The following is a 25795-nucleotide window of genomic DNA, read 5'->3' on the forward strand; positions in this document are numbered from 1 at the left end:
TTTTTTCAAGTAAAACAATTATAAATTCACATACATAATATGAAGAATTTATTTTATCTAAATGAAACATTTTACAGAACCAAAACTGGATATAAAATAACAAAGGTTATAAAGTTTTGAAAATTGGAATTCTAATCCTGAAATTGTCAATTGTTTATTTAGTTGTTTATTTGCCAACCAATTTGACACTTAATGATATGCAAATTAGTGAATATGGCATCACTGATGAGATTGGTGAACTCTCCTATAGGTCATATATATTTTTTTAGGACCTCGATATCTATACATAGTCATTGCCAGTTGTTTAATCTGGTTCCAAGTAATTGAAAACATTCGGGTCATCTCGATTACGAATGAGTAACCGTATCAAGGGAACCAAGATTTTAACGGACGACACCCGAATTTTGAACATATCGCATTCGTGCCATTCCGGATTTTGAAAGTAAGCCAAAATCAGTGACCGTGAATATTTAACGATTAGCGGCTTTGAAGAACAGTCTTTGATTAAATTACTCCTCTTTTATGTTTAATTATATATATGATATTATGTCATAACCATTTAGTGTAAATGCGTTAGAACGAAGAAATATTTGTTTGTTTGTGTGATCTTTTATTTGACAAAGCAAACCAAGTATTTCGGTGTTACCACAAAAAATACTTTGTTCATCTATCAAAGTAGTTTGTTATTCCTAAACCAGCCAAAGACTGACAAATTAAGCCGACGATTATTTTTGCCTTGTATTTTTTTCCGTTTAGTATAACACAATTGGTTTTCATTTCGTTTCATTTTGTCTCTTTCGGCCCCTTTCGTTTCGTTTCGGTTTTTATCGTTCCATAGTTTACAGGTGTCAGCTTTAGCTCTTCAAATTAGAGGAAGAAAACCGGAACTTGGCGCTTGTTTATGAACTTTTAAAAAATGAATGATTCGTCAACCTCCTAGCTATTATGCAATTTATCTCATAATATGACAAATAGAGTAATGGACAAAAACCAAACAAAAGAACCCATTGTTAAGGTGATTCAATATGGAAGTGGTATGGTTACATAACTCAGGGAGAAAACAGAACTCCAATAAAATATCGCAAACAATAAATAACACAAACAACCGACTGATTGAATTATCTTAGCTAAATATATAGAAATGATTTTTAATCTCCCCATGATAGGACTGAACAATTATAGAGACAAGATTATTTTCCTCAATTCACTTAATGAAATTCTTAACTGTATCAACCAGGAATCTCTGGCACTGTAACTGTATGTCGTTGCTCTACTAACTGCAACGAGTACTCCACTAGCCCAGGTAATGGTGCAAGGTATTCATATCTAAACTCTTAACAGTATCAGACAGGAACCTCTGGCACTGTAACTATGCTGTTGCTCTACTAACTGTAACAAGAACTCCATACATCCCAACTAATGGTGCAAAGTATTTGTATCTACCACCAGTGAGAGGAAGCAACTACTACATTTAGAGAATCAAGTCCAATAGAAATATGACAAATTTGACAAGATAATTGTTCTCTGTGTAGCACACTATTTGATCACCTAGCTAATTCAGGGAATGCATTCAGAACTAATAAGTTCATACTACATGTACATGTATTATGGGTAAATCCTTTCTTTTCAAATGTTAGTTCTTCAGTTATGCTACGTTATTAAATTATTTAAATGCCCAATGATAAATCCTTTAAAAGATTACTTAGAAGAAGAGTTTAAGATGATTGCAGCAGCAGATTTTGAATTAACTTTCAAGGGTTCTGTATAAGTTAAATGAAGGCAATTAGAAAGTGTCACCTTGCTCAGGGGCTGCTCTGGCTACAAAATTTCCGTTGCCAGAAGAATTACCAGCTTCCATAATTTCTGTTGCCAATTTTCAGAGATTGGAGTCAACATACATGTACATGTAGGTGCAAGAAAAGGAATAGATTTTATTTTTAACAACATTACTTGAAGTCCAGTGATGAGTTATCTTTATGAATTCATCAATATTAACATTGTTAGTGACATAACTAGCAAATTGCTACACCTAGAATTTCTCTCAGTCATGTAATTCATAAAGTCCATTGGACTTTCCAGCATATCCAGTAAAAATTTAGTTCAGCTTCCAAAGACTTTGTTTTCTCTGGACCATACTATGTCCAATAAATATTGCTGTGTCATAATGGTCACATATTTTTTTAATCAGACAGTCTGGATGTTTTAAGGCATTAAATTTGAGGTTACCAGTGGAAGTTCTTGCAAATGAAAATTCAGGGGATATTGCTAATTATGTATAAAACTAAACTTTACCCTGATATTTCTCTTTACTACAACCATTAATGTCGAAAAGAAGCTAAAAATCTGAGAACACTAGAAGTCACTGTAAGATCTATTTATGGTGACACTGATATTTCATACCACATGTACCCCAAAACAGGTTAAGGCTTATAAACAGTTTATTTACAATTGAAAGAGTAATCAAGGGAACCAAGATTCTAGTGGAAATCAAAACAATGTTATCCATGGACAAAGACCAAACATGGAAAACAGTAATACACAACAAAGAACATAAAGTAACTAAAATAATACATGCAAATGAGCAATATTGGACTCCACTAAAAACTGGGAACACGGACCAGGTGCACCGGTCTAAAATAACTAATTAAGGATTGATAGGATGTTCACCACTTGATATGGTTTCTGCTACCATGCCACTTGAATGGAGATGCTGAGATCAGATTAAATATTCCTCCATTAGGATTGTTCATTATATTCCTGATTTATTGTCTATAACAGGGAATATTGGTACCTTATGATAAACATCAAACTACAGTACATTTATATTTATTATTATTTTGGTGATTGTATTGTATTTGTATTGGTTTAAACAGTTAGAGCTCGAATTCAATTTGTGATAGTGAATTATTGTAATATTTTTAGTAAAGGTTGTTCTAACTGAGTATTGACCTGGATTACTAGTGTTCCCAGAAACTTTTGAAGAAAAGGGTAATCCAAGATAAAAAAGGGGTTCTCAAATAAATTAGAGGCTGTTTGTAGGCTCATCATGCAAGTATTGATATTTATTTATATATATATATATATATATATATATATATATATATATATATATATATATATATATATATATATATATATATAGGTAAAATTGGAAGAGAAGGGTTGCCATAGGGCTTTTAAAGAAAAACAATCAAAAATGGCAGGGAACTCACAGTCCCATATTGTTCAAAATTGGTCAGTAGAAAACTCTAATTATCTTGCCCTATTCAAAAGATGCAAAGAACTTTAGTACATATAGGGACTGCACAGTTTTTTTAGTTACATTTACATGTATGTTAATTGATATAAACAATCTGCTAGCATTTTACTTTTATTTTTTCAGTGTACACCCAGGCATAAAGAGTACCTATTTTAATTATTTATGAAGTTCATTTTGGGCTGTTATAATTAATGTCACAGCCCCACTACAATTTTTTTTTGTCTTTTGAACTCAGAATACAGTGTAACAAGGCCAAAATAATGTATAAGAGTTTTTTCCCCATATTTTATGTACATTGTAGTTTTGCAGACTTCCTGTAATACTTCATCATAACAAATAGTAGAAAAGTAATTACCAGATACATGTACATATATTCAAAGTATTTCTATCAGATTCCCCAGTTAGGTTCTTCAATTTTTTATGTGCTTGGACAAAAGTGAAATAATTTTTTTTCTCTTTCAGGTAATGATTTGAAACTGGTAATACACATTTACATGGTATTTGATTATTTCTGTTCATTAACTTACTACTTCTGTATATTTTAAGTTGAAACACTGCATTTACTGTGTGCTTGTACATGTCAACATAATAATAGTTGTAATTTGATCTTTTTAGCCTCCAAATATTGAGGATTTTGAGTTTATAAAACCTATAAGCAGAGGTGCATTTGGGTAAATATACTATTTATTATATTAACTTTATAGTTATAAAATTTAAAGATTTGGATATACATGTAACTACATGTATGCTTTGATCACATTGTGCCATACAGTCCATCCTGTATCAAGCGGTCACGTCTGGGGAATACTTAATGTGACCTTTATAGAGAGGTGACATTTGAAATGAGGTTACAAATTGTGATATAGAAAGTCTTTGATGTCAGCATATATTCATTTATATTGTATCACATGTGATTGTCATAATATTGCCTCATTTCTTTCGATCAGTGTCAAAATTTTCTGTTTCTGAGAAATTTTGTTGCAACTCAAACTTTCATAATTAAATTGTAGACTGAAGTGTTTACGACTTAAACATCGACCAGTGAGTAAATTTCTCACCTTTACTATGGAATCTTTAATATTGTTTTCATTGCAATACAATTTTAATCCCTTTGGCAACCTAATTATCAATATTTACGTGTACTAAATATAATTAAATCATGTGACACGGTACTGTCATCGGGTAATGTGATAAACTGAATGTTTACAAAATGGTCAGTATAAGAAGTCAGAAAGAAGATTTCAGTAAAAAAATAGGTGACAGCTTATTTGAGTTAAAATATATAGAGAAAACAGGTGACCGTTAAGTGACTGGTTGAGCCGGTTTGACTGTATTTTTATTCATATAAAGAGAAGCAAAAGAAATAGCTAAAGTGAAATTATTTTTTATTGTGAAACTTAAACATATTCAGCATTGGTGCTCTAGTTTTCATACTATAACCTGTTACTGTGTATCTGTGATCATTATACACACATGTATACATGAAGGTAATGTTGATAGTAACAAAAGTATCCAATACCATCCAATTTTTTGCCATATACATGTACTGTATATAACATTTTTGCTATATTTACAGTACAACCTGTACTTATTATATGTTTATATTTACAGGAAAGTTTTCCTTGGATGTAAGAAATGTAACAGAAATAAAGTATATGCCATTAAGGTGATGAAAAGAGCTGATATGGTACAGAAGAATTTGGGTGATCAAGGTATATTTATCATAATTACAAATGTTACTTGTAGATTTATTACAAATGTAGTTACAATTGTGCAATACATGTACATTTCATATGTACTCAGTGCTTTCATTAAGAGCCAGTACCCGGTACTTTTACCCGGCTACGGTAACATCTGGTACCGACAGGATAAAATAAAAGCAAAAAAAAGTCATGAGGACAAATCGAGTAAATAGATATCTAAGATTGTTATGGAATTTCATTTAATAAATGTTTAGTTTTGTTCCTATGCTTTTATTTGCATGTGTTAGTGTTCAAATTTTGTAACAAGTAAATAAAAGCCTAAGAACAAAATATGACATTTATCAAAATTTCATATAAAATGTCATAGTATTAAACAGTCAACAAAGTTTATCAGCATTAGTCTAGAAATGGATCTGGTGGGAATCATGGGGAGCTCCAGGATTTCAGGGTTTTTGGACTAAATCGGTTATGATTCATCATATATCTTGATTTCAAATTCATATATTTTAAACAAAACTGAAGCAAATATTGCAGACTTAATCCCATAATTTTAAGTCAAAATTTAAATCTCAAAAGCCCCCCCCCCACCAAGGCGTTGCCCTGGACCCACTGGGGCCTTCAGTGGCCAACAGACCCCTTGCCGAATTTATTTGATACCTCCTACTTTCTGTAAAGTACCTCCTGCCTATATTATTAATGAAACCCCTGTGTACTTAATCTGTCTACCAAAATTTAGGTCTAGGGTTACCACAGTTAAAAGCTGGTATCTGCATGTAACTCAGTAGTTATTGAGATCAAACTACTAGACCTATAAATTATAGATATTCATTGTACAATAAATTAGTTGGAGACATTCATTGTACAAAAAAGGTAATCAAGACTTCCATTTTACAATAAAAGAACTGGAGACTTTCATTGTACAATAAAAAAAATTGGATACATTCATTGTGCTATAAATGAGTTGGAGATGCATATTTTAGTCAAACATTCATCTAAAGGAATATTAAAAGAGACAATGATTGTACAAGAAAATAATTGCAAACTTAACCTATGTGTACATGTTACTTTGAACATTTAGGTCTTATATGTCACTTTAAGCCTGAACTTGTTAACACAGAGAGTTGGTCACCGTAATGTCCATGTTTCCATTGTAGATCATTGTGACTGTTCTATATATTTTGTAACTATTTCTATTTCAGTGTTAACAGAAAGAGATGCTATGGCATCAGCTACTAGTCCATTTATTGTCCATCTTTACTATTCATTACAGTCTAAACAGAACATATATCTAGTACGTATTGTATATTAATTACTCTCCAACCTTGACTAAATGTTCATGAGATCCTCCAATCTCTACTAAGTGGTCATGGGAATCTCTTACCTCTACTTCATGTAAGTGGTCATAGAATCCTCCTACATCTACTCAGTTTGTATGGGATCCTCCTACATCTACTCAGTTTGTATGGGATCCTCTTACATCTACTAAGTGGTCATGGGTTCCTTTTACCTCTACTAAATAATCATAGGATCCTCTTACCTCTACTAAGTTGTCATGGAATCCTCCTGCCTCTGCTGAGTTTGTATGGGATCCTCCTATCTCTACTCAGTGATCATGGGATCCTCCTACCTCTGCTAAGTTTGTATGGGATCTTCCTATCTAATTAGTGGTCATGGGACCCTAATACCTCTACTAAATGGTCATGGAATCCTCCTACCTCTGAACAGGTGATAGAAAGTCACTTGTAATTATAATTTATCAGTTATGAAATTAGTATATAGTTGCCACTTGAATTTGCGGAATATTTTTTAGTGTAAAATCCATTTTTATTGGCCAAATAATAGATTTTTTGTTTTTTTACCCAATGGTACACTCAAACAGAAATCCTTTAAATGATCTGTAATTTTCAATGTTTTGTAGGTAATGGAGTACTTGATAGGAGGTGATGTTAAGAGTTTGTTAGGAATATACGGATTCTTTGATGAAGATATGGCCATGTTGTATACTGCTGAAGTTACTCTAGCCTTGGAGTACCTAAACTCTAGAGGCATTGTTCATAGGTTTGTTTGGATATACAAAAACAAGACTGTATAAAACTTATGTGCTAATGTTTGTAAGAATGAGGCAAAATGGGGAAAATTGAAACATGCTTGTAAAAAACCACCAATTGGTCAAGCAAGTCTTTTCAGATTTGAATGACCACTATTAGAATCACCTTGTCTGTCTATCCAAATGTCATCACAATTATCTCAGCTCCCAATGGATGGATTGATTTTAATTTTTTTAGTGGCTTTATATAGATGAAGCATATGTTATAAACCATTTTGGTTGCTGTACGCTATCAACTTTTTTTTTGTAGGACTTGTCTTTTCACTAAAAGGAATGATGTAGAAAGTTTTCGTCACAAAAATCTCTGCTCCCAATGGATGGATTTATTTCAAATATGATGTGTGACTTTATATGGATAGGGCATATGTTGTTAGTAATTTCTGTTGTTGTCTGATATGAGTGGGAGTATAAAATTTCATTTTTTTTTCTTTAGAGCATTTCTACAGAGACATTTTCCCCTGAAATCTTCAGTTGCAATGGGTTTCTGTGAAATTATATCTCATTGGACCAAACTGGCATAGAAAATTTTCACTTTATTTCTCGATTCTGATGGTATATGAAATGGAATTACCCTGTCAAGTGGTGGGTTATTCCATACTCTGCCTGATTCTGATGGTACACATAAAGTGGAATTACCCTGTCAAGTGGTGGGTTATTCCATACTCTGCCTGATTCTGATGGTAAATAAAGTGGAATTACCCTGTGAAGTGGTGGGTTATTCCATACTCTGCCTGATTCTGATGGTACATAAAGTGGAATTACCCTGTCAAGTGGTGGGTTATTCCATACACTGCCTGATTCTGATGGTACACATATAGTGGAATTACCCTGTGAAGTGGTGGGTTATTCCATACATTGCCTGATTCTGATTGTACATTAAGTGGAATTACCCTGTCAAGTGGTGGGTTATTCCATACATTGCCTGATTCTGATTGTACATTAAGTGGAATTACCCTGTGAAGTGGTGGGTTATTCCATACTCTGCCTGATTCTTATACTGACAGTCATAACTTATATTGATTTAGAAGAATTTCCTGTTATGAATGAAAAGTTTATTTTTAAACTGTCAGAAAAAGAAAATAATTACACTAAAAAGTTGTAAAAGATTCAGTAAACCAGTTATGATAAGTAATTGCTATCAAAGAGTAATCAAGGGAACAAAGATTCTAGCAGAAATCAAAAGAACACAATCCAGGGACTAAGACCAGACATGAAATCAGATATAAACAACACCGAATATAAAATAACCAAAATACATGTACATGTATCATGTACAAAGAAACAAAAGTAAATGAGCAACTGTAACTCCACTAAAAACTGGGAGCATGGACCAGGTGCACCGGAAAGGTAAGCATCCTCTGCTTTTCTAGGAACACTCGCCAAGTTGCTCATAAAAAGTCAAGTCCAGGGTAGACAAAGAAGAAAGGGAAACTATGACAAGTGACATGTTAACAAATCAGTTCTCATGGTGCAATACTGTAATGATCCACAAGTTCATGATGACGACTATAAAACTTTTGTAGTGATGACTTCAATCTTGTACTTATTATTCATCTATTATCATATAGATAGGAGTGATGTACTGAATTTTCCAAGTGAAAAATTTTCGATAATTTACACTTAGAAATAAATTCAGTAACTTTACTCTCCTACTTTCTCCTGCCAAAACGTCACAAAACATCACAACCTGTATATCAATCTGACGTTTACAAAATTTGAAATTTATGTTGAAAACAGCGACAAATAAGTGAGAAAATCTATATAATAAATCAGTGATTGACCTAAATATAGTCACTCGTCCCAAGAACTAAATATAATCACTCGTCCCAAGAACTAAATATAATCACTCGTCTCCAAGAACTATATATAATCACTCGTCCCAAGAGCTAAATATAATCACTTGTCCCAAGAACTAAATATAATCACTCGTCCCAAGAACTAAATATAATCATTAGTCTCCAGAACTAAATATAATCACTCGTCCCAAGAACTAAATATAATCACTCATCCCAAGAGCTAAATATAATCACTCGTCCCAAATAATCACTCGTCCCAAGAACAAAATATAATCACTCGTCCCAAGAACTAAATATAATTATTCGTCTCCAAGAACTAAATATAATCACTTGTCCCAAGAACTAAATATAATCACTCGTCTCCAAGAACTAAATATAATCACTCATCCCAAGAACTAAATATAATCACTCGTCTCCAAAAACTAAATATAATCACTCGTCCCAAGAACTAAATATCATCACTCGTCCCAAGAACTAAATATTAGCACTCGTCCCAAGAATGCAGTAACATTTATCTCTTGCACTGAACAAGTTCCACACACTCATTAAATCTAAACATTTTTCAGCACTCATGATCAATTTATTCATGATCTTTATTCACTCTTTCCAATTAATTATCCTATTATTAGTTCTATGTAATTTTATCATATCAATATTTGCTTGTTAGTTTCAGTAAAAAGCCTGAGAAAACAACTATGCAACATATCCTTGGAAACTATCATAATTGATTTTGGAAAAGAGCCAGAATATTCCAAAATTCACTCGGTTAATATTGCATTGTTGTCAAGTTTAACACAAAATAGCAGATGCCAATCATTCCAAAATACATTGTTTTTGTTGTTAAAACAAACAGTTGTATACTGAGTTGGTGAATGTCAATTAACAGTAATTTTATAATTAATAGCTAAGCAGAAAAAATTGAGAAGTGAGATGGATATTGAATTATATGTAGTTCAAATATGAAGTTTTTGTTGTTATTAGAGCTGGTGGAATAGTTCAGTCTCGTGCAATATGACATCGTCTCTGGACAGCATTCACTAATATAACCATACATTATGTTCAAATGCAGCAGTATTAACAGGAGTTGTACTGCTGGTTTATTGTTGGATTATTTTCTTTACACTGAATTCTGTCTGTTTACAGGGATCTGAAGCCAGACAATATGTTAATAGACAGTAAAGGACATATTAAACTAACTGACTTTGGTTTATCTAAAGTCAACCTGGATATTGGTTAGTAGTGATAACTGTTTTTATTACATGGTTTTGAGAGGTTAAGCCATATTGGAGTTATTGCCCTTTTTTCAATGTTTTTTTTTTTTTGCTATTTCTTATGTTATTTCTTTCAAAAATCCTCTCCTCTGACACTACTTGTCCTATTGGAACCAAACTTGGTATGACTGTTTCTTGTGGTATTTTTCACAAAACTTTTATAGGATTTTTTGATTCGTGAAAATTATGGCTGCTGTTACTAAAAATACAACAAATGAGTCAGTCAGCTTTCTCTTATATCTCCAAAACAATTAGGTTTAGCCAAATTCTTTCCATTGCTGAAATGATCCTTATTATAAGGCCCACAAAAGTCTTTCAAGGGATCAAAGTTGTCAGACAAATCCATGTAAGAGTTATTACCCTTGAAAAGTTAAAAATTATGTTTTTTTTTGTTTTTTTTTTTCAGTTATCAGCCAATGTCTTGAAAGCTACATGACAGTTAGAATGAAACTTTTAGTTGCTGAAGTGGTTCTTATGATAGGGCCTACAAAAGTTTGTGGGGGTCAAAGTTTTTCGGACAACTCCTTGTTAGAGTTATTTTTAGCAGTTTTCAGCCAAAATCTTGAAAACTATAAAAGATAGAATGCAACTTTCAATTAAGGAAATGATTCTAATGATAAGTCCTTCAAAAGTCTTCCTATAGTCAAAATTGTCAGACAACTCCTTGTTGGAGCTATTGCCCTTGAAAGGCAAAAATTTTACCAGGTGAGCGATTCAGGCTCCTGGGAGCCTTTTGTTTATCATTATTTTCACACGGAAAGGTGTTTTGCCTTTAACACTGTACTCAATGCCTTGTATTAAATTGTCAACAAATCTCAGTGTATTTGAAAGGTAGACTTACATGCCCAATATGTCTTCCTGAACTCCTTTTTGTCTTAATGGCTATTCTGTCTCAGGACACTACTTATTTTTATATAACAATATAGAAAACTCAAGAATTCTCGTCCTTTGTTCTGGTTAAACATCCTATTAAGTAAATAAGATATATGGTGAATGTTTGAAAGACTAAAATCTATTACAGTTTGTGTTGTATATTGATTTATACCCCTCTTTGAGTAGTGTTATGTAAGTCCTTTATGTGCAAAATGTTAGTCTATTGTATAATTCTTTAGATCCCCATCTTTCCAACAAATACATTGTATTACATGTATTAAAATTAAAAAAAAAGAATATATATGGGGATGCATTTCAGATAACATAGGATTTGATGTTACTGCCAAGACACCAAGGATACCTGAAACAAAGAACAGGAAAGATTACTTCAGAACTCCGGGACAAATTATATCATTTAGAAGTAACTTAGGACTTGTAAGATTATTATTTATAATAAGTTGTCAAAAACTCACTGTCATGTTTATCCAAAAATGTAGTCATTGTCACCAGCTATATTTTATATTAAGCTATAAATACAATTTAACACAATTTATCAAAATGTACAGAATACATGAATACAATAAAACAAATAATACAGTCTGCCACACAGACAAATAATACAAACAGACTGCCACACAGACAAAGATTTAAAAAAAAAATATGGAGTTTTGCAGCTCTGATTTTAGTACATTCTGTATCACAAAATTAGTTTTATGTTAAATCTGTCTTTTTGCTGAATTAGAAATAGAGATATGTCTCACCCTGCTCATATGCCAAGTATTGTAATTTTTACATAACTTCCGTCTTAATGAAAAGATATTGCTTTATTTAATCTCTGATAATGCTTAAAATATATTGATTTCAGGGGTTATTTTTCTTAATCAGAAAGAAAATAGAATAAAACAATTTATTATAGTATTTTTTGTTACTGAATAGATTTGTTGTGTTGCAGAATTTCATGTTTCATTGAGTATATTTGATGTGATTATTTGTAGAGTTATAGCCAGACACCTTTGAAATCAGGAGGCAGTAGTTTTAGCAGTTTAGATACACCAGCTTCCATTAAGAAAAGAAACAGTTTGTGTAATGTTACCAATTTTTCACCCTTGGTTCAAAAAAAGCGGTCAAACATCAGAAATAGGTTGATGACATCAGCTCGTAAAATTTCCATAACTCAATTGACTCCACCTATAAAAAGTTTAACTCCAACACTGCAAGACTCATTGAACTGGTCTCCCACCCCAAATAGTGGGGCTGATTTTTCTTTCAATGTTAAGGAATCTACAAGACTTTCAAGTTTGATCAGTGAAGGAGAGTCTAAAAGTTCTTTAAGATACAAACGTCAGCCACTGTCACTCTCAAATGTACTGAACACTTCATCAGTGACAGAAACAAGTAATGATAGTGTGTTTGAATCCAGTGGTAGTATCAACATATCATGTAATACTAGTGGTGAAGTGTTCCATACATGTATGAAAGAGAACTGTGAGCCAGAGCCAGACTGTACCTGTGCTAGTCACCTTAAAGTTCCATCTAGACAACAGAGTGAGATGGATGATACACCTCAGATGCACAGGTACATGTATATCTCAATTATTGATAGGCAGTCAAAATGGTTTTATAATCAATTGAAATAACATAATTATTAATAATTTAACTTGATTGTTTATTTCTTATCTGGCCATGTTTATTTTCCATAAACGAACTTGGTACTGTGACCTCATTAATGTCAATCTGTCTGCAGTCCACACTCAAATAATAGTACTGTGACCTCGTTAATGTCAATCGGTCTGCAGTCCACACTCAAATAATGGCACTGTGACCTCGTTAATGTCAATTGGTCTGCGGTCCGTACTCAAATAATTCCAAACTAAACAAGGCTTTGATGAAGGGACAAATCGTAATTTTGATATTAATCAAAAAGAAATTGAATTATAAGGATTTTTTTAAAATTTGTAGACCAAATTGTGCTCGCATAACCTGGTAAACAATTACAAACAATCCTTAAATACTGGCCTATAAGTTAGATTTTTGGGACTGCATTTTTTAACTGCTGGGAAGAGTTCTGACTTATAGAAAAAATTTATCTTATGAACTAAAATTTTCAGCTTGAAAATGTTAAAAGCTTCATAATTGACATGAGCATGACACCCATTGAACAGCCAGACCGGCATCATTTACCCCAATGTTATTATAAATTGTAAACGTCAGTTTTAGGAAGATTGTCTTCATCTTCTACCTTTTACATTTAAAATATGATGTAGTTAAAGAATATTTACTGTTTAGTCTTTATTTTGCCACAGTGCTGGCCTTTTATGATTTTAATGGTATTTCCCACTCATCCATTTTGTGGATTGATTTTTACCTGTGCACAAAAAAAAAAAACCAAAGGTATTAGAAACGTGACCCAATAATGTACTCGTGACAAAAGTAATCAATATTTTAGTTGGTTATGACAATCTTTATTATGAATTTCTTTTTCCTTAAGATAAAACCTCTTAATTTACTGAAATATCTCCAAAAATGAGTAGTTAGAGTATCATAAACTTTCTGTTTTATTCTTTGTTGTTGCATATATTTATGATTTTTATTTGGGTTATTGGTTGTACCAAAATTAGAATAAATTAAAAAAATTGCTGTATTAAAACACATGGCTTGTCAAGGATTTGATTCCTTACTGCTATAAATCTGGCTGGTAATCATTTATTTCATTATTGATTGAAGTTATTAAAATAAACAGGAATTGTTAGTGATGCAGCTGTCAGAAATCAGTCTGACTTGTAAGCGGGTCAAGGCTAAGTTCCAGAAATTTTGTACTGAAAAGGGGGGTCCGACTTATAGACGGATCGACTTATACTCTTCTAAAATGGTAGATTGTAATTTGAGGTGAACATGTTCAATGCAAAATTACACAATAAGTTTTGTACATAATTTAGATGCATAACTTTTTTAATGCTTTGGATGAAAAGAGATGATACAAGTGTATTGACCTTTATTTAGATTGTGTCCTCTACACAATGTGCATGTATCAAAAAGTTACATCTTGTAGATTTATAGCAAGTTAAACAGAATTATGGATAACAAAAGCTTTGAGAAAATTGTATGGACATAAATTATCATATGATACAAAAAACTTTGTGTCTTGACATTAATATTTGAAATTATCGTACTTACATCTGTTGATTGATAATTTCTGGTAAATCAATCATCAATTTTCCAAAATCAGTAAGTAGTATTTGAAGCTCTTTCTGATTAGATATATCAAATAATTGATAAAATCATAACACCACACAATTTATGCTGTCTCTATATATTTTGTATCTTTTGTCGATCATTTCTGTGTTGTTTTTATATATGTTTGTTTATGCGTCTGTGTGTATAAAATAAATTCTGGTAACTAATCGAGTAAGGCAAAATTGGTATATTTTCCTCTTTCATTTATATTACTTTTTTAAGTATTATTGTTTGTGTTGTACCAATATTTAGTAAACCACAAAATTTGGTGTCCAACGAAAAGAAAATTTCCCAATTGTTTGTATGATAACATTGTCAAATCCATCAACTGATCATTTTCCCCTGAACCACGTAAATTGGAACCACGAATAAAAGGACCTTCACAGTATAGACCAACAAGTTGCATTTTATCAGGTTTTAATTGTTCTAATCTTATTATAATTTGCTTATAGCTTTGATATTTGAGTTGTATCTTGTCTTTAGTTTCCTGAATTTGAAACAAGCAACCTTTCTTTATGAGAATTTGTACATCAGTTATATGTTTAACTACCTGTTTGAGTCTGATAAGGTCTGTGTGTATGTTTAACTACCTGTATGAGTCCGAGTCTGTGTGCATGTTTTCTTGGTTGTTTTTTTTTAAATAGATTTCACTCATTAAATTGTGGAATAGATAGTGCTAGTGTTATAAACAAAAATCAGGATCAATTCATTTTTTGATTAAGAAATGTAACTAACATCTGAATATAGTATCTTGTATAAAGAACTTCGGTTTTATTTAGACATAACATAGACCGCTTTGCAGGTGAATATCTAAAAAGAAAATATCAAAATATATAAAGTGTTGACTAAATGGGATTTATTTAATTAGGCAGAACATTTTCTAAGTTAAGTTTGGAATAAGCTATGTGATGTATGTGACTGCTCATTTCTTCTATTTACTCACTTGTTGCAACTGAAATTTTTTCTGAATTTTTTTCTCTGTTTTTTTTTGACAGATCTGATGAATCAGTGTGGAACTCGTATGCTGCTAGAAATTTACGATCTATGAGGTATGGTTCCTACTCAGAAGACAGTGATGATAGTGAAGGTAGAGAGGTACATAAAAACCTTGATGGGTCTTGTAACTCTAAAAAAGACTCTGTTCCAGATATTTCTGTCATAGATGATGGTGGAGAATGTAGCCAGAGCAATGGAGAGAGTAGTTTCTATAGTTACCATTCAGATGATGAACAGGAAGACTTAGAAAGAATACAAGAACAAACTAAAAATAGAAAACGATCTTTTGTTTGTACAGACAGAAGCCCTCGGTTGAAACACTTGTCACAAAGCACTGGGCTTACGCAGGAAATTAATATTTTAGCAATTTATGGTGATGAACATCGTATGAAGAGGTCAGCATCTGGGAATGATTTGCTTGGTGTTGGAGAATTACAAAAAAGTGAAAGCGATTGTCAAAATTACCGGGATTTTGCTGGCTTCACTGGGGAACATACCTCTCAACAAACTGAAAACCGAGATGCAACTTGTTCATCTATTGGTGGAAATTTTGAAAATCAAAAAAATTATTTGTCAAGATTTGAAGAACCTATGAATGTTGGAGAGGGGGAGGAAACAAATTTAGAAGAGCAAGATAATTCTGATTCTGAAGAGAAAGGTCAAGATGATTCAAAGGTATGAGACAAGATAATCTTTAGTAAACATCATGTACATGTATTACATCAGTAAAGTGGAAGATAAAATATGCATACCAGTTTATAACTGATGTACAAAACTGAAAAACTAGTCACTTTTACAAGCACACATAAAATCAGTAACATAAATGAATGTCCAAATGTACAATTTATACTCCACTTAAACTAAAAGGACTGTTTACTTGATCAAAGCTTTCCATCAGAGTCCTTGTCTTTTTTTGACCATGTAAATCTGTATCAAAAACTTTGATGGCATAGTACTCCATCCTATTTTTCAGTTGACTTTGACAGACTTTGATGGAATTTGATTGATCAAAATGCATTTTTTGAATGACAATAAAAACAAATAGATAGTGCATGATTTCTTTCCTATCCATATGAAAGATTTCAATTACTAAAATTTGAATGTATAAACAGACAAGTTTTCTTTGACCAAAGTTTCCATTAAAAACATTTTTAAAAAATTTGATGACAAACTTTGATCATGTAAACAGGCCATAATGCTGTTTTAATGCAGCATTTACCTCCTTTTGTCGAGTTGACTAAGAAAATACTAGAAATTCAGATTTTTATTTCGAATGTCATTTGCTGTAGTACTGCTATTTATTATCCTTTGCATGGCAAAGTCAAAGAGATTATAAACCTTACCATGCTGAAATAGCATACCAGTGGCAGGCAAATATTATTTCTTATATTCTGAGTGGTATTGGTCTTTTAATTGATTATACAAGTCTTCTGAAGCCAGTGATAAAAAATGCATATGACTTTTTAACAATCAGGCTCTGAGTAAACATCTGCTAGTTTTGTCGCCATTTTACTTTTTCTAAGTTTTCTACAGATTTCATTGGAGAATTCGTATCTCCTTCAGCTTATTCTTCTTTTAAGTTGTTTTCCACTTTCTGTGGTAAAATTAAAACTTTTGATATGTGAGCTAAAATTAAGAGTTTACCATAGAGAGTTGATTAATAATTTAAACCACTCATTATTGACAGAGAATCTATTTTCCTTAAGTTAAATGTATATTACGTACATGTAGGTCACACGTTTATATATTTTACAGAGAAAAGACAACCCTGATGTTTTTGATGTTAAAAAGAAGAAAACGCCTGTGAAAATTACCAGATTTTGTAGTACAAATAGATTCTGGTCTGACAACAGGTCTTTTGGCTCTTTCAAATTTTCCAGTGGTCTGCGGACACCTGAACCTGCCAGTAAAAGAAAAGTAGGTAGCAAGGAATTCCTAAGATATACATGTTTATGAAAATGTGGTCTTTTTTTACAATACACAGATATTTATACATGTGTACTTTCAAAATGTACTGGACATTAATTGTTGATTGAAAATGAAATTTTAGCAACAATATGTTTAATCAATGTTTAATCAATTGTCATGTCTCGTTTAAGTGTTTACCCATGAAAATCCAAAACATCAGTAACTTACAATTTATTTGTTTGATTTAACCAGACTGAATTTTATAATTCCTTACATCTTATTGTTATTCCACCTTCTTTGTTTCCAAGCTCTACCTTGTTGACAAATAATGATCCTAGAATTTTTCAATTTTTTGTGGTGATAAAATGATGTCCCACTAAAATTTCGAATATATATAAACATTTGGCAAATATAACGTGATAGGATTTTAGATTCAGTGTTATTAATAAATTTGTTTTTAAGTAAAAGTTATTAGTTACTGAAAAATGCCTTGGTAACAGAAAAACTACCAACTTTACTGTTTTTGACTACCATATGTAAATGTACTGCATTACACTGATTTTACTCAAAAGGATCACTGCTCTTAAAATACTTTAATTTGTGGGAAAATGTATCAGTTTGTACACTTAGGAAGGATTACCACTATATTATTGATTTAAAGAAAGGTTTAGGGTCATTAAGCTATGAATATGACAAAAAAATTTCAATTTTGTTGAAATAAAAAAAAAATTGTTCAAAACATTGTAAATTATATAAATATAAGGAAAATAATTGTTCTGTGGCATTAGTTCATTGTAATGTCGTCATAATGTCTATGGTTATACATCATTTAACAAAAACTGCTGAGAATTGTAAATTTTTACCCCAAAATCTAGGTGCAAACCCAAAAAAACATTTTATTTTCATCATGATAAATTATGTAATAATGAATGTATTGACTAAATATTAAGTTGTTTTTTTGGTTTTTTTTGGTGTGGACCCTTTTCCTAGCCGAAATATGACTTGAACTATGGTAAACTTCATGCAATTCTGTTGTATTTTTAATGCAAGTATTTCCTTAAAGCCTTATGTTTGCTTCTCTGTAATATATTCAAGTATCTGAATTCATATTTAACACTTTCTCTACTTGATGATTAATTTTCAGTTGTATCTAAGGCCAGTAAGAGCCTTTATCGTCCCTTCTTTCTTTACACTTTATTTTAACTATTTATGTTGTTATATACAAAAACATTTTGTTGGTTTTTCAGCCTTTCAAATATCAGTGTAATAGTAAACATTAATTGAACTGACGTTTTCTTATATAGCCTTTGCTTACCTCAGTCAGAATTAAAGCAGAAAAGACAAATTATCTTGATATAGTATGTTACAATACAGGCTAACATGTGGGATATATCTTGGTATAAAACAGTAAACTGTCTTTAAACCAATAAGGCTAACAATGATAATATTGTTGTTTCATGTTACCAGAAGAAAAAAGTTGGGTAGGTAGGTAGGGAAATTATTTTATTTTCCAAAAGCATTTTACATTGAGTTAATGGGGAAACAATCTAGACTTTAATGGTGCTTGAGCTAAAATGGCACAAAAAACCAAGAGTAGGTTGAATTGCAGGAAACAGACATAAATAATTTTTTTTTGGCCTAAATAAAACACAAAATAAAGGATCTTGTGTTTTAGACAACTAACACCACTGATAGTGCAAGGTTTAGAAATCACAAACACCCAAATTTCAAATCTGAAATTTTATAGTTTTGCATTTTCTGATGGGTTTTTTTTTCTCACTTATGTGGTCAGTTTTGTGATAAGTATGCCAACAAAGCTACGGTTCTTTATTACTTGCTGTTAGAGTTGAAATGGAATCAAATATGTAAACTTTTTGTGATATTGTTTAAGTTAGTCTTTAGAAATTCAAAATTATCAAACCACAAAAAAAAGAAAGGATATGTAATTATGTTCAATTAAAAATGTCAATCAACTTGAATGGTTGTATGTAATTTGTTTGTTTATATTTAGGTACAAAAGACTCCTTTATTACTGAAAACTCCAGGTAACTGTCAGAGTCCTGGGTTGACAACACCTGGACCTCCAAGGACACCAGCAACTGGACTCCAGAAAACGCCTTATAGGACTCCTAAAAGTGTCAGACGAGGACGCCAACCATGTTCTGAACAAAGGATTTTGGGAACTCCAGATTATTTAGCACCAGAAATTCTAAAACAACAACCTCATGGTATTTAATAAGCTAATTGTTTTCTTTCATACATCTGTATTATTATGTGCTTTAGAATAGCTGTTTGTTGTTTATATTCCATGGTTTATGATGTAAACTTTTATTAGTGACTTATTATCCAAGTGAATTGTAGTAGTGCCACAAGACTTTATAGACATGCTGATTGCAGAATCTTTATAGAAGACAAAAGTGAAAAAGTATGAATTTACAGCAACTTTTATTAAACAATTTTAAAAGAAGTTTTTTTATCATATTATACATGTTTCAAACACCAGAATGTAAACTGTTGTGGAGAAAAACTCATCTAATATAGTGACAATGGAAATGGTGAATTTGTCAAAGAGACAGTAACTCCATCGGGAAGAAAATTGTCGGCTCGAGGCCATCCATTGGGTCTTCAATGAATGACGAGGAAACCCTCTCACCATAGGGAAGGCTGCAGCTGGCCCCAAAACAACATTATACACAGGTTAATGAATGCTGAAATAATGACACAAAAGGGGAATTAATTGTAGTGCATGAACTGTTCTCTAGTCATTTTAAATCACAGTATCTAACAGTTTCTTGTTTTCTTCTAGGTATACCAGTAGATTGGTGGGCTTTAGGTGTTTGTCTGTTTGAATTTCTCACTGGTGTACCCCCATTTAATGATGAATCACCTGAACTTGTTTTCCAAAATATACTACACAGAGGTATTTCATATAAACATATTATAGAATGAGTTTTATAATAATAATGAAAATTGTAGGGAATGATAAAAATAACAGTAAGGAAGACAGAGTGGGATTTAAATATAGTATAAACATAAGGATAAAACACTCTTTCTCTGTCTGGTTTTGATTGAATTGTGATTTACAAAATCTATGGGAAAATGTTATTAAATTAGATCTAATATCTGGACCTGGAGATGATTTATCTGATAAATAACCATCTACATGTATATCTTAAACCACATGACAGAAACCTTACTTCTTTATCAACAAAATTGTGAAAGTAGGGTCTGTACAATTGGTAAAAAATTCTTGTCCTTAAATATTTGAGAAATCTGCCATAGGACTTAGCAGATACTTAGTCCTTATGAATAGGTTCATATTTGATTTTCATGGTCAAATATTAAGGTCACAGAGTCACATTTTAAACACTGGAATGCTTCGCATTTTCTTAGTTTTATTTATTTTTCTAAAAAAAGAAACAATGAATTGTAGATGTACCCTGGCCAGATGGAGAGGAAGCAATGTCAGAGGAAGCTCAGGAGGCTATTAATTGTTTACTGACCATGGACCCATCAGAAAGGCCCACAGCTAAAGGTGCAGTCTTTAAGATCAAATAAAAATATGTAAATCACAATACTGCACTGTCAGTATAAAAATGTGATGCTCAGGCAAGCATTATCACAAATATATTTTTATAATTCAAATGAATTTTTTGGTCATGGTTTTTGACAATGAAACAATGTATCCTGACATTGGGGACATTTTTCAAGTTTAAAGCAAAACAACAGAACTTGTGACATTGTAATTCAAAGTTTCTCCTCTTTTTTTAAAGTATGATTAATATGTTAATCTAATATTTAATGATTAAGTTAAAATGTATTTTATTTGTAATAAACAAAAACTGACTCAGACACAAGTAACATAACTTACTTGTGAAGTCTTCTCCTGAAATAATAATAATAACAATAAAGTACAAGCATACAAATTCACTAGTGTTGAAAGCGGTTTTCTGTATCATTTCCTTACATAAATCAGATATTATCAGATATTTTCTATCATGGTAGATGTATAAGAGATCCTAATACATAAAAATTAAATTTTCTTTTCTAGTTGTAAAACAGATGAAGTTTTTTGAGAATTTGGACTGGAAGAATCTATTGGATATAGAGCCTTCATTTCTTCCCCAGCCTGATGATGAAACTGATACTTCATACTTTGATGGTAGTATTATAATAATGATGATACAATCGAAGGTGTCCATGTTGTTATGACATTTCAATAGAGAACCAAATAATGTTAACATGTCTGGTATTCTTTATACATATGTCAGGTATTCTTTATACACATGTCCGGTATTCTTTATACACATGTCTGGCATTCTTTATACACATGTCCAGCATTCTTTATACACATGTCTGGCATTCTTTATACATATGTCCGGCATTCTTTATATGCACATCTGGTATTCTTTATACACATGTCCGGTCTTCTTTATACACATCTGGCATTCTTTATACACATGTCCGGTATTCTTTATACACATATCTGATACCCTTTATACACATGTCCGGTATTCTTTATACACATATGTGGTGTTTTTTATACACACATCCAGTAGTCTTTATACACATGTATGGTATTCTTTATATACATGTCCAATATCCTTTATACTCATGTCTGGTATTCTTTATACACATGTCTGGATCTGACATTAACATCTTATGATACATGATAATTTTATTTGACCAATGTGAAATCAAGGTTGTCCTGTAAATTGAATAGACTTCGATCAAAGTTTTCTTCCAGCTGATAGTGCAATGTACTTAGGCGTGTGAGATCTGAATTTCGTGTTTTATGGACCATTCAAAAGTTTATTATGCTTCCACTGTTTAACACATTGTTTAGGTTTTTTTTGTCATTGTAACATAATTACTGTTACTTTCTTTACAGCCCGTAACACAATGCAGCATCTTGTTGTATCAGGAGTTGATCTCTTATAGAAAGTCATTGGAGGTAGTCTGCAAAGAACTGGCAGAAAGATACCCTGTTGAAGCTTGAGATTGTCTAAAGCAGAAGTTAATTAAGAATCAGGCAAATAAAGAAAAAAAGTGAAAAGTTTGTCAACTTTCTTTACAACCTTAAATTTTAAGTGATCTATATGATAAAAGTTCTAGTAAAGGATGGGAAAGTAATGAAGTAAGTTGTAAAATATTTACCATCATTTTTGGAAAATACTAAATAAATTTACACTATTTAGAAAGTTGACCAAAAATATGGACATATCACTCTATGCCTGATTCTTCAAAGACTGTAGTAGAGGAGTTACTGTGATAGAGATACTTTGTGATATATTTGGGATACCACTGTTTTATGTAAATGCTGTAAATTTATAAATGATTGGTGCACTTTGTGTTCTTACAACATAGAGGAAATAATGTGGTCAGTACAGTTTTGTTTTATTAATATTTGTGACTGAATAATAATAATTTGAGACAAAACTTGTTATTTAAGCTATATTTGTCAATACTAACTGTTTAAATATAGATTTACTTAAAAGAAGTACAATGATAAAACAGTTCTCTTTAAGAAACATGAGAAACTACATTGTGGAAAATTACCATAGTGCAAACAATAGTTTATGAATTTACAATGTTGTGATTTTACTTGTGATGAAATGTAAAATGTGTGAGTAGTATTTTTAGTTTATTTTAGTGTGAATTGTTGAAGCTGGGAAAAATTTAATGTATTTGTAACATATTTACCTGTTGAATTAGGAAAAAGGTTAAATTTTAAGGTTCAGTACCTTTTTAGTTCATACGTGTATTGTTTAAGATTTAAATGTAAACTGTTACAGTCCTGTGGTGTGAGGGTTTCATTATCATTCATTGAAGACCAGTGAGTGGCCTTGGACTGACATTTTCATCCAAGTAGGGTTGTTGTCTCCTTGACATATTCACTATACCTATTCTAGTTATATGTTGAAATATGATTTTAAAATGATGTAAAAAATCATGCATTCATATTTTGAGTTTAATTTTGAACATCAATCATGTCAAGAGGACTTTTTTGTTTTGTTTTTTTATTTGACACTATTTCCTTCCAATAACACAAGAAATCCTGCTACATGTAATATGTTATAGATACTAAGAATTTAAGCAAAACAATTTTGATAATTACTTTTATTTTCATGAATTAATTCATTAGTTCCAAACTGTTTTTTTTTTTTTTTTTTTCATGTTGGCCATAAACGTATGTTTCACAAAACATATGAAAAACATGTGTTGCATTTTTCCATTGTACATAATACAGAATTAACGTGAAAACATCATGACATCGTTCTTAACTGATAACTTGCCACAAAGAGCTGGAATTTGTCAGGATTAGTATAAAAAATGAAAAAAAACTGATCAGGAACTAAAAAAGAGAGTATTAGATAGCATGGTATGCAGAGTATGAAGACATTTGGGCATTTTTTTCTCCCTTATGTTTGAGCGTGTGTCTTGTGTTTTTTTCCTTATGTTTGAGCGTGTGTCTTGTGTTTTTTCCTTATGTTTGAGCGTGTGTCTGTGTTTTTTTAATACTTGTTTTGTTTTTGTTTCTTTGAATATTGATGAAGCCTTATAAATTATTTATTATTGTAACATTAATTCAATTTGGAATATTGTTTATCAATGCAATAAGTAATCATGAAGTTTTGTGAAATTTTGCTGCACCATTATATTAAGCATTTAAGTTGTATGTACAAATGTATCTAGTCAACAATTGTCTTATTACCAAGTAGATGTACAACATTAGCTTCAGTGTTGTTAATACTCTATACTTTCCTGTTTGACATATACTAAACTAATAGCATGTATGTTTATGTTTCTCATTTGTTACAATTTAGTTACAATCAGAAAATAAGGACAGTTCTGAAAAAAAACTCTCTTAAACGAGTTGGTTAATGCAATAGCCTTAACCATGTTTTCTTTTTCAGTGTAGTTTTGGCTGAACCTGTTTATTTTGAAATATTGCAAGCATTTCGTAATTAATTTGTCACCATATTCATAGAGAAATTCACCTTTTTGCTATGCTTAGTATTTACAAGCTTTAATACATGTATTTTGGGATTAAAGTAGAAATTACTGATGTAAGCACATTGATTTTGTAGTTTACTAATTTTTCCTTTTTTTTTTTTTGTGGTGGTCAGATAAACTTGAAAAATAGTACCTGTGAAATTAACTTATTAATCCATTGAATTAATATGATACAGTATATTAAATAAATTTCAAAATAGAAATAATTATATTATTGTCACACTTTAGTATTCACAATGATTACATTTTACAGTCAGATGAAAATTTCTAAAATTTGTACAGAAACAGTTGTTTGTGTTTCTATTCTAAATGATACAATTACAATATTGATATCAAAAGTTTTTTTTATACCAGGATAGTTACCTTTATTAACCTCGCATATACATTTACATTGTGTATCTTTCATATCAATGTGGTTCAGGGTTATTGCTTATCATTTGAATAAATCAGTGATTTATTTCTTGAATTTTCCATTAAGTAGTATACTCAATCAATCTGTTTTAATAATGATTTATAATCAGGTTATTAATTTCATTTTCATTTTATTTCTAAGAAGAAGAAACAGCTACAAGAACTTCAGAGAATTCAATCTCTCTTTGTATAATATTATAACAAGTACACTGGTTTAAGTAAGATCTTTAATATTTGAATTAGCCAAAAAATGCAAAATAATGTGTGTGATTAACGAGATCTGGACCATACTGTTCCAGTATTGAAAAAAGCCAACACTTCTAAGAATGTAACCAAATTGTATCTTGTTTCTTTGTTCGTTCTGGTGTTTTTAAATTATGGAGATGAATTTTGCTGTAGAGTGAATGTTTTTTTTTTTCTAAAGACAAGATCTTGAAAGTTAAAGATAAAAAAATCTGTTTAAGACAAATGTAGCTTTCCATAGATCATGTAAAATGATATATACTCTCAGGCAAGTTGAAGGAAACCTACTCCATGCATGTTAAATTGGAAGATTTTTCTTAATAACATTTAGTGACCCATTACTACAAAGAGCATTTTGTTTTTAATTAGTAAAAAGCAGTTCATATACATATCTCATTCATAATTTATTATGGATGTCATTTTTGTTTCCAGTCCACGTTATATTAGGTAAATAAATCTGAGCGAGCTTGATAGTTTTTTTTTGTCGCCTCATAAAATCTTCTCGTCTTGAACTTTTATACCTAAACCTGGTTGACAGAACCTGAAAAACTTAACTTTGTGTCATTTGTTTTTATAGAATGTGACATTTTACCAGTTATGAGCATTACTATATTATTTAATTTATACTTTTCATATTGTTAAGACATAAATTGAAAGTGCTGCACATGCAGAGGTGTTTACCATTATGATTTTGTTGTAGTTTTTATGTAATTTGACTGCAAATTAGGCTCAACCGATAGTGAATGTCTCCATAATACCAATGTTAAAATGATACAAAGTTCAAGATTTTATGACTCATCTTCATAAGTTATGACTAAAAGGAAGGTTGGTCTTAAAGTATTATAAACAGATCTGTGTTGAATCTACTATTAGGATTCCTTCCAATGTATACCCTTGTCAGTCCTGGTTAGTTTTAATGTCAACTGGATTCCTTCCATTGTGTACCCTTGTCAGTCCTGGTTAGTTTTAACATTAAT

The 25795-nt window shown here is 31.3% G+C and overlaps 1 protein-coding gene across 1 annotated transcript; it reads left to right on the forward strand.

The window, feature by feature from the left end:
- Nucleotides 1–882: 882 nt before the first annotated feature.
- Nucleotides 883–25286, forward strand: LOC148608906 (serine/threonine-protein kinase greatwall-like). The gene is made up of 15 exons (XM_088541980.1): nt 883–1015; nt 3875–3930; nt 4871–4971; nt 6162–6253; nt 6881–7020; nt 10009–10097; nt 11329–11444; nt 12005–12585; nt 15239–15914; nt 16995–17156; nt 19159–19375; nt 19954–20067; nt 20581–20682; nt 21199–21309; nt 22039–25286. Exons 1-15 carry the CDS (start codon nt 965–967, stop codon nt 22086–22088), a joined length of 2658 nt encoding a protein of 885 aa, XP_088398106.1. The 5' UTR covers nt 883–964; the 3' UTR covers nt 22089–25286.
- The last annotated feature ends 509 nt before the right edge of the window (nt 25287–25795 follow it).

Source organism: Perna viridis, chromosome 8 (genome assembly GCF_037379345.1).
Source record: "Perna viridis isolate PV_CMFRI_1.1 ecotype Kerala chromosome 8, ASM3737934v1, whole genome shotgun sequence".
Taxonomy (NCBI): domain Eukaryota; kingdom Metazoa; phylum Mollusca; class Bivalvia; order Mytilida; family Mytilidae; genus Perna; species Perna viridis.

Coding starts and splice junctions, on each gene's coding strand:
- LOC148608906 (XM_088541980.1), top strand. CDS start 965: ATGACAAATAGAGTAATGGACAAAAACCAAACAAAAGAACCCATTGTT. Junction 6,254..6,880: donor CTAAACAGAACATATATCTA/GTACGTATTGTA, acceptor AATGTTTTGTAG/GTAATGGAGTACTTGATAGG. Junction 21,310..22,038: donor TGATACTTCATACTTTGATG/GTAGTATTATAA, acceptor CTTTCTTTACAG/CCCGTAACACAATGCAGCAT.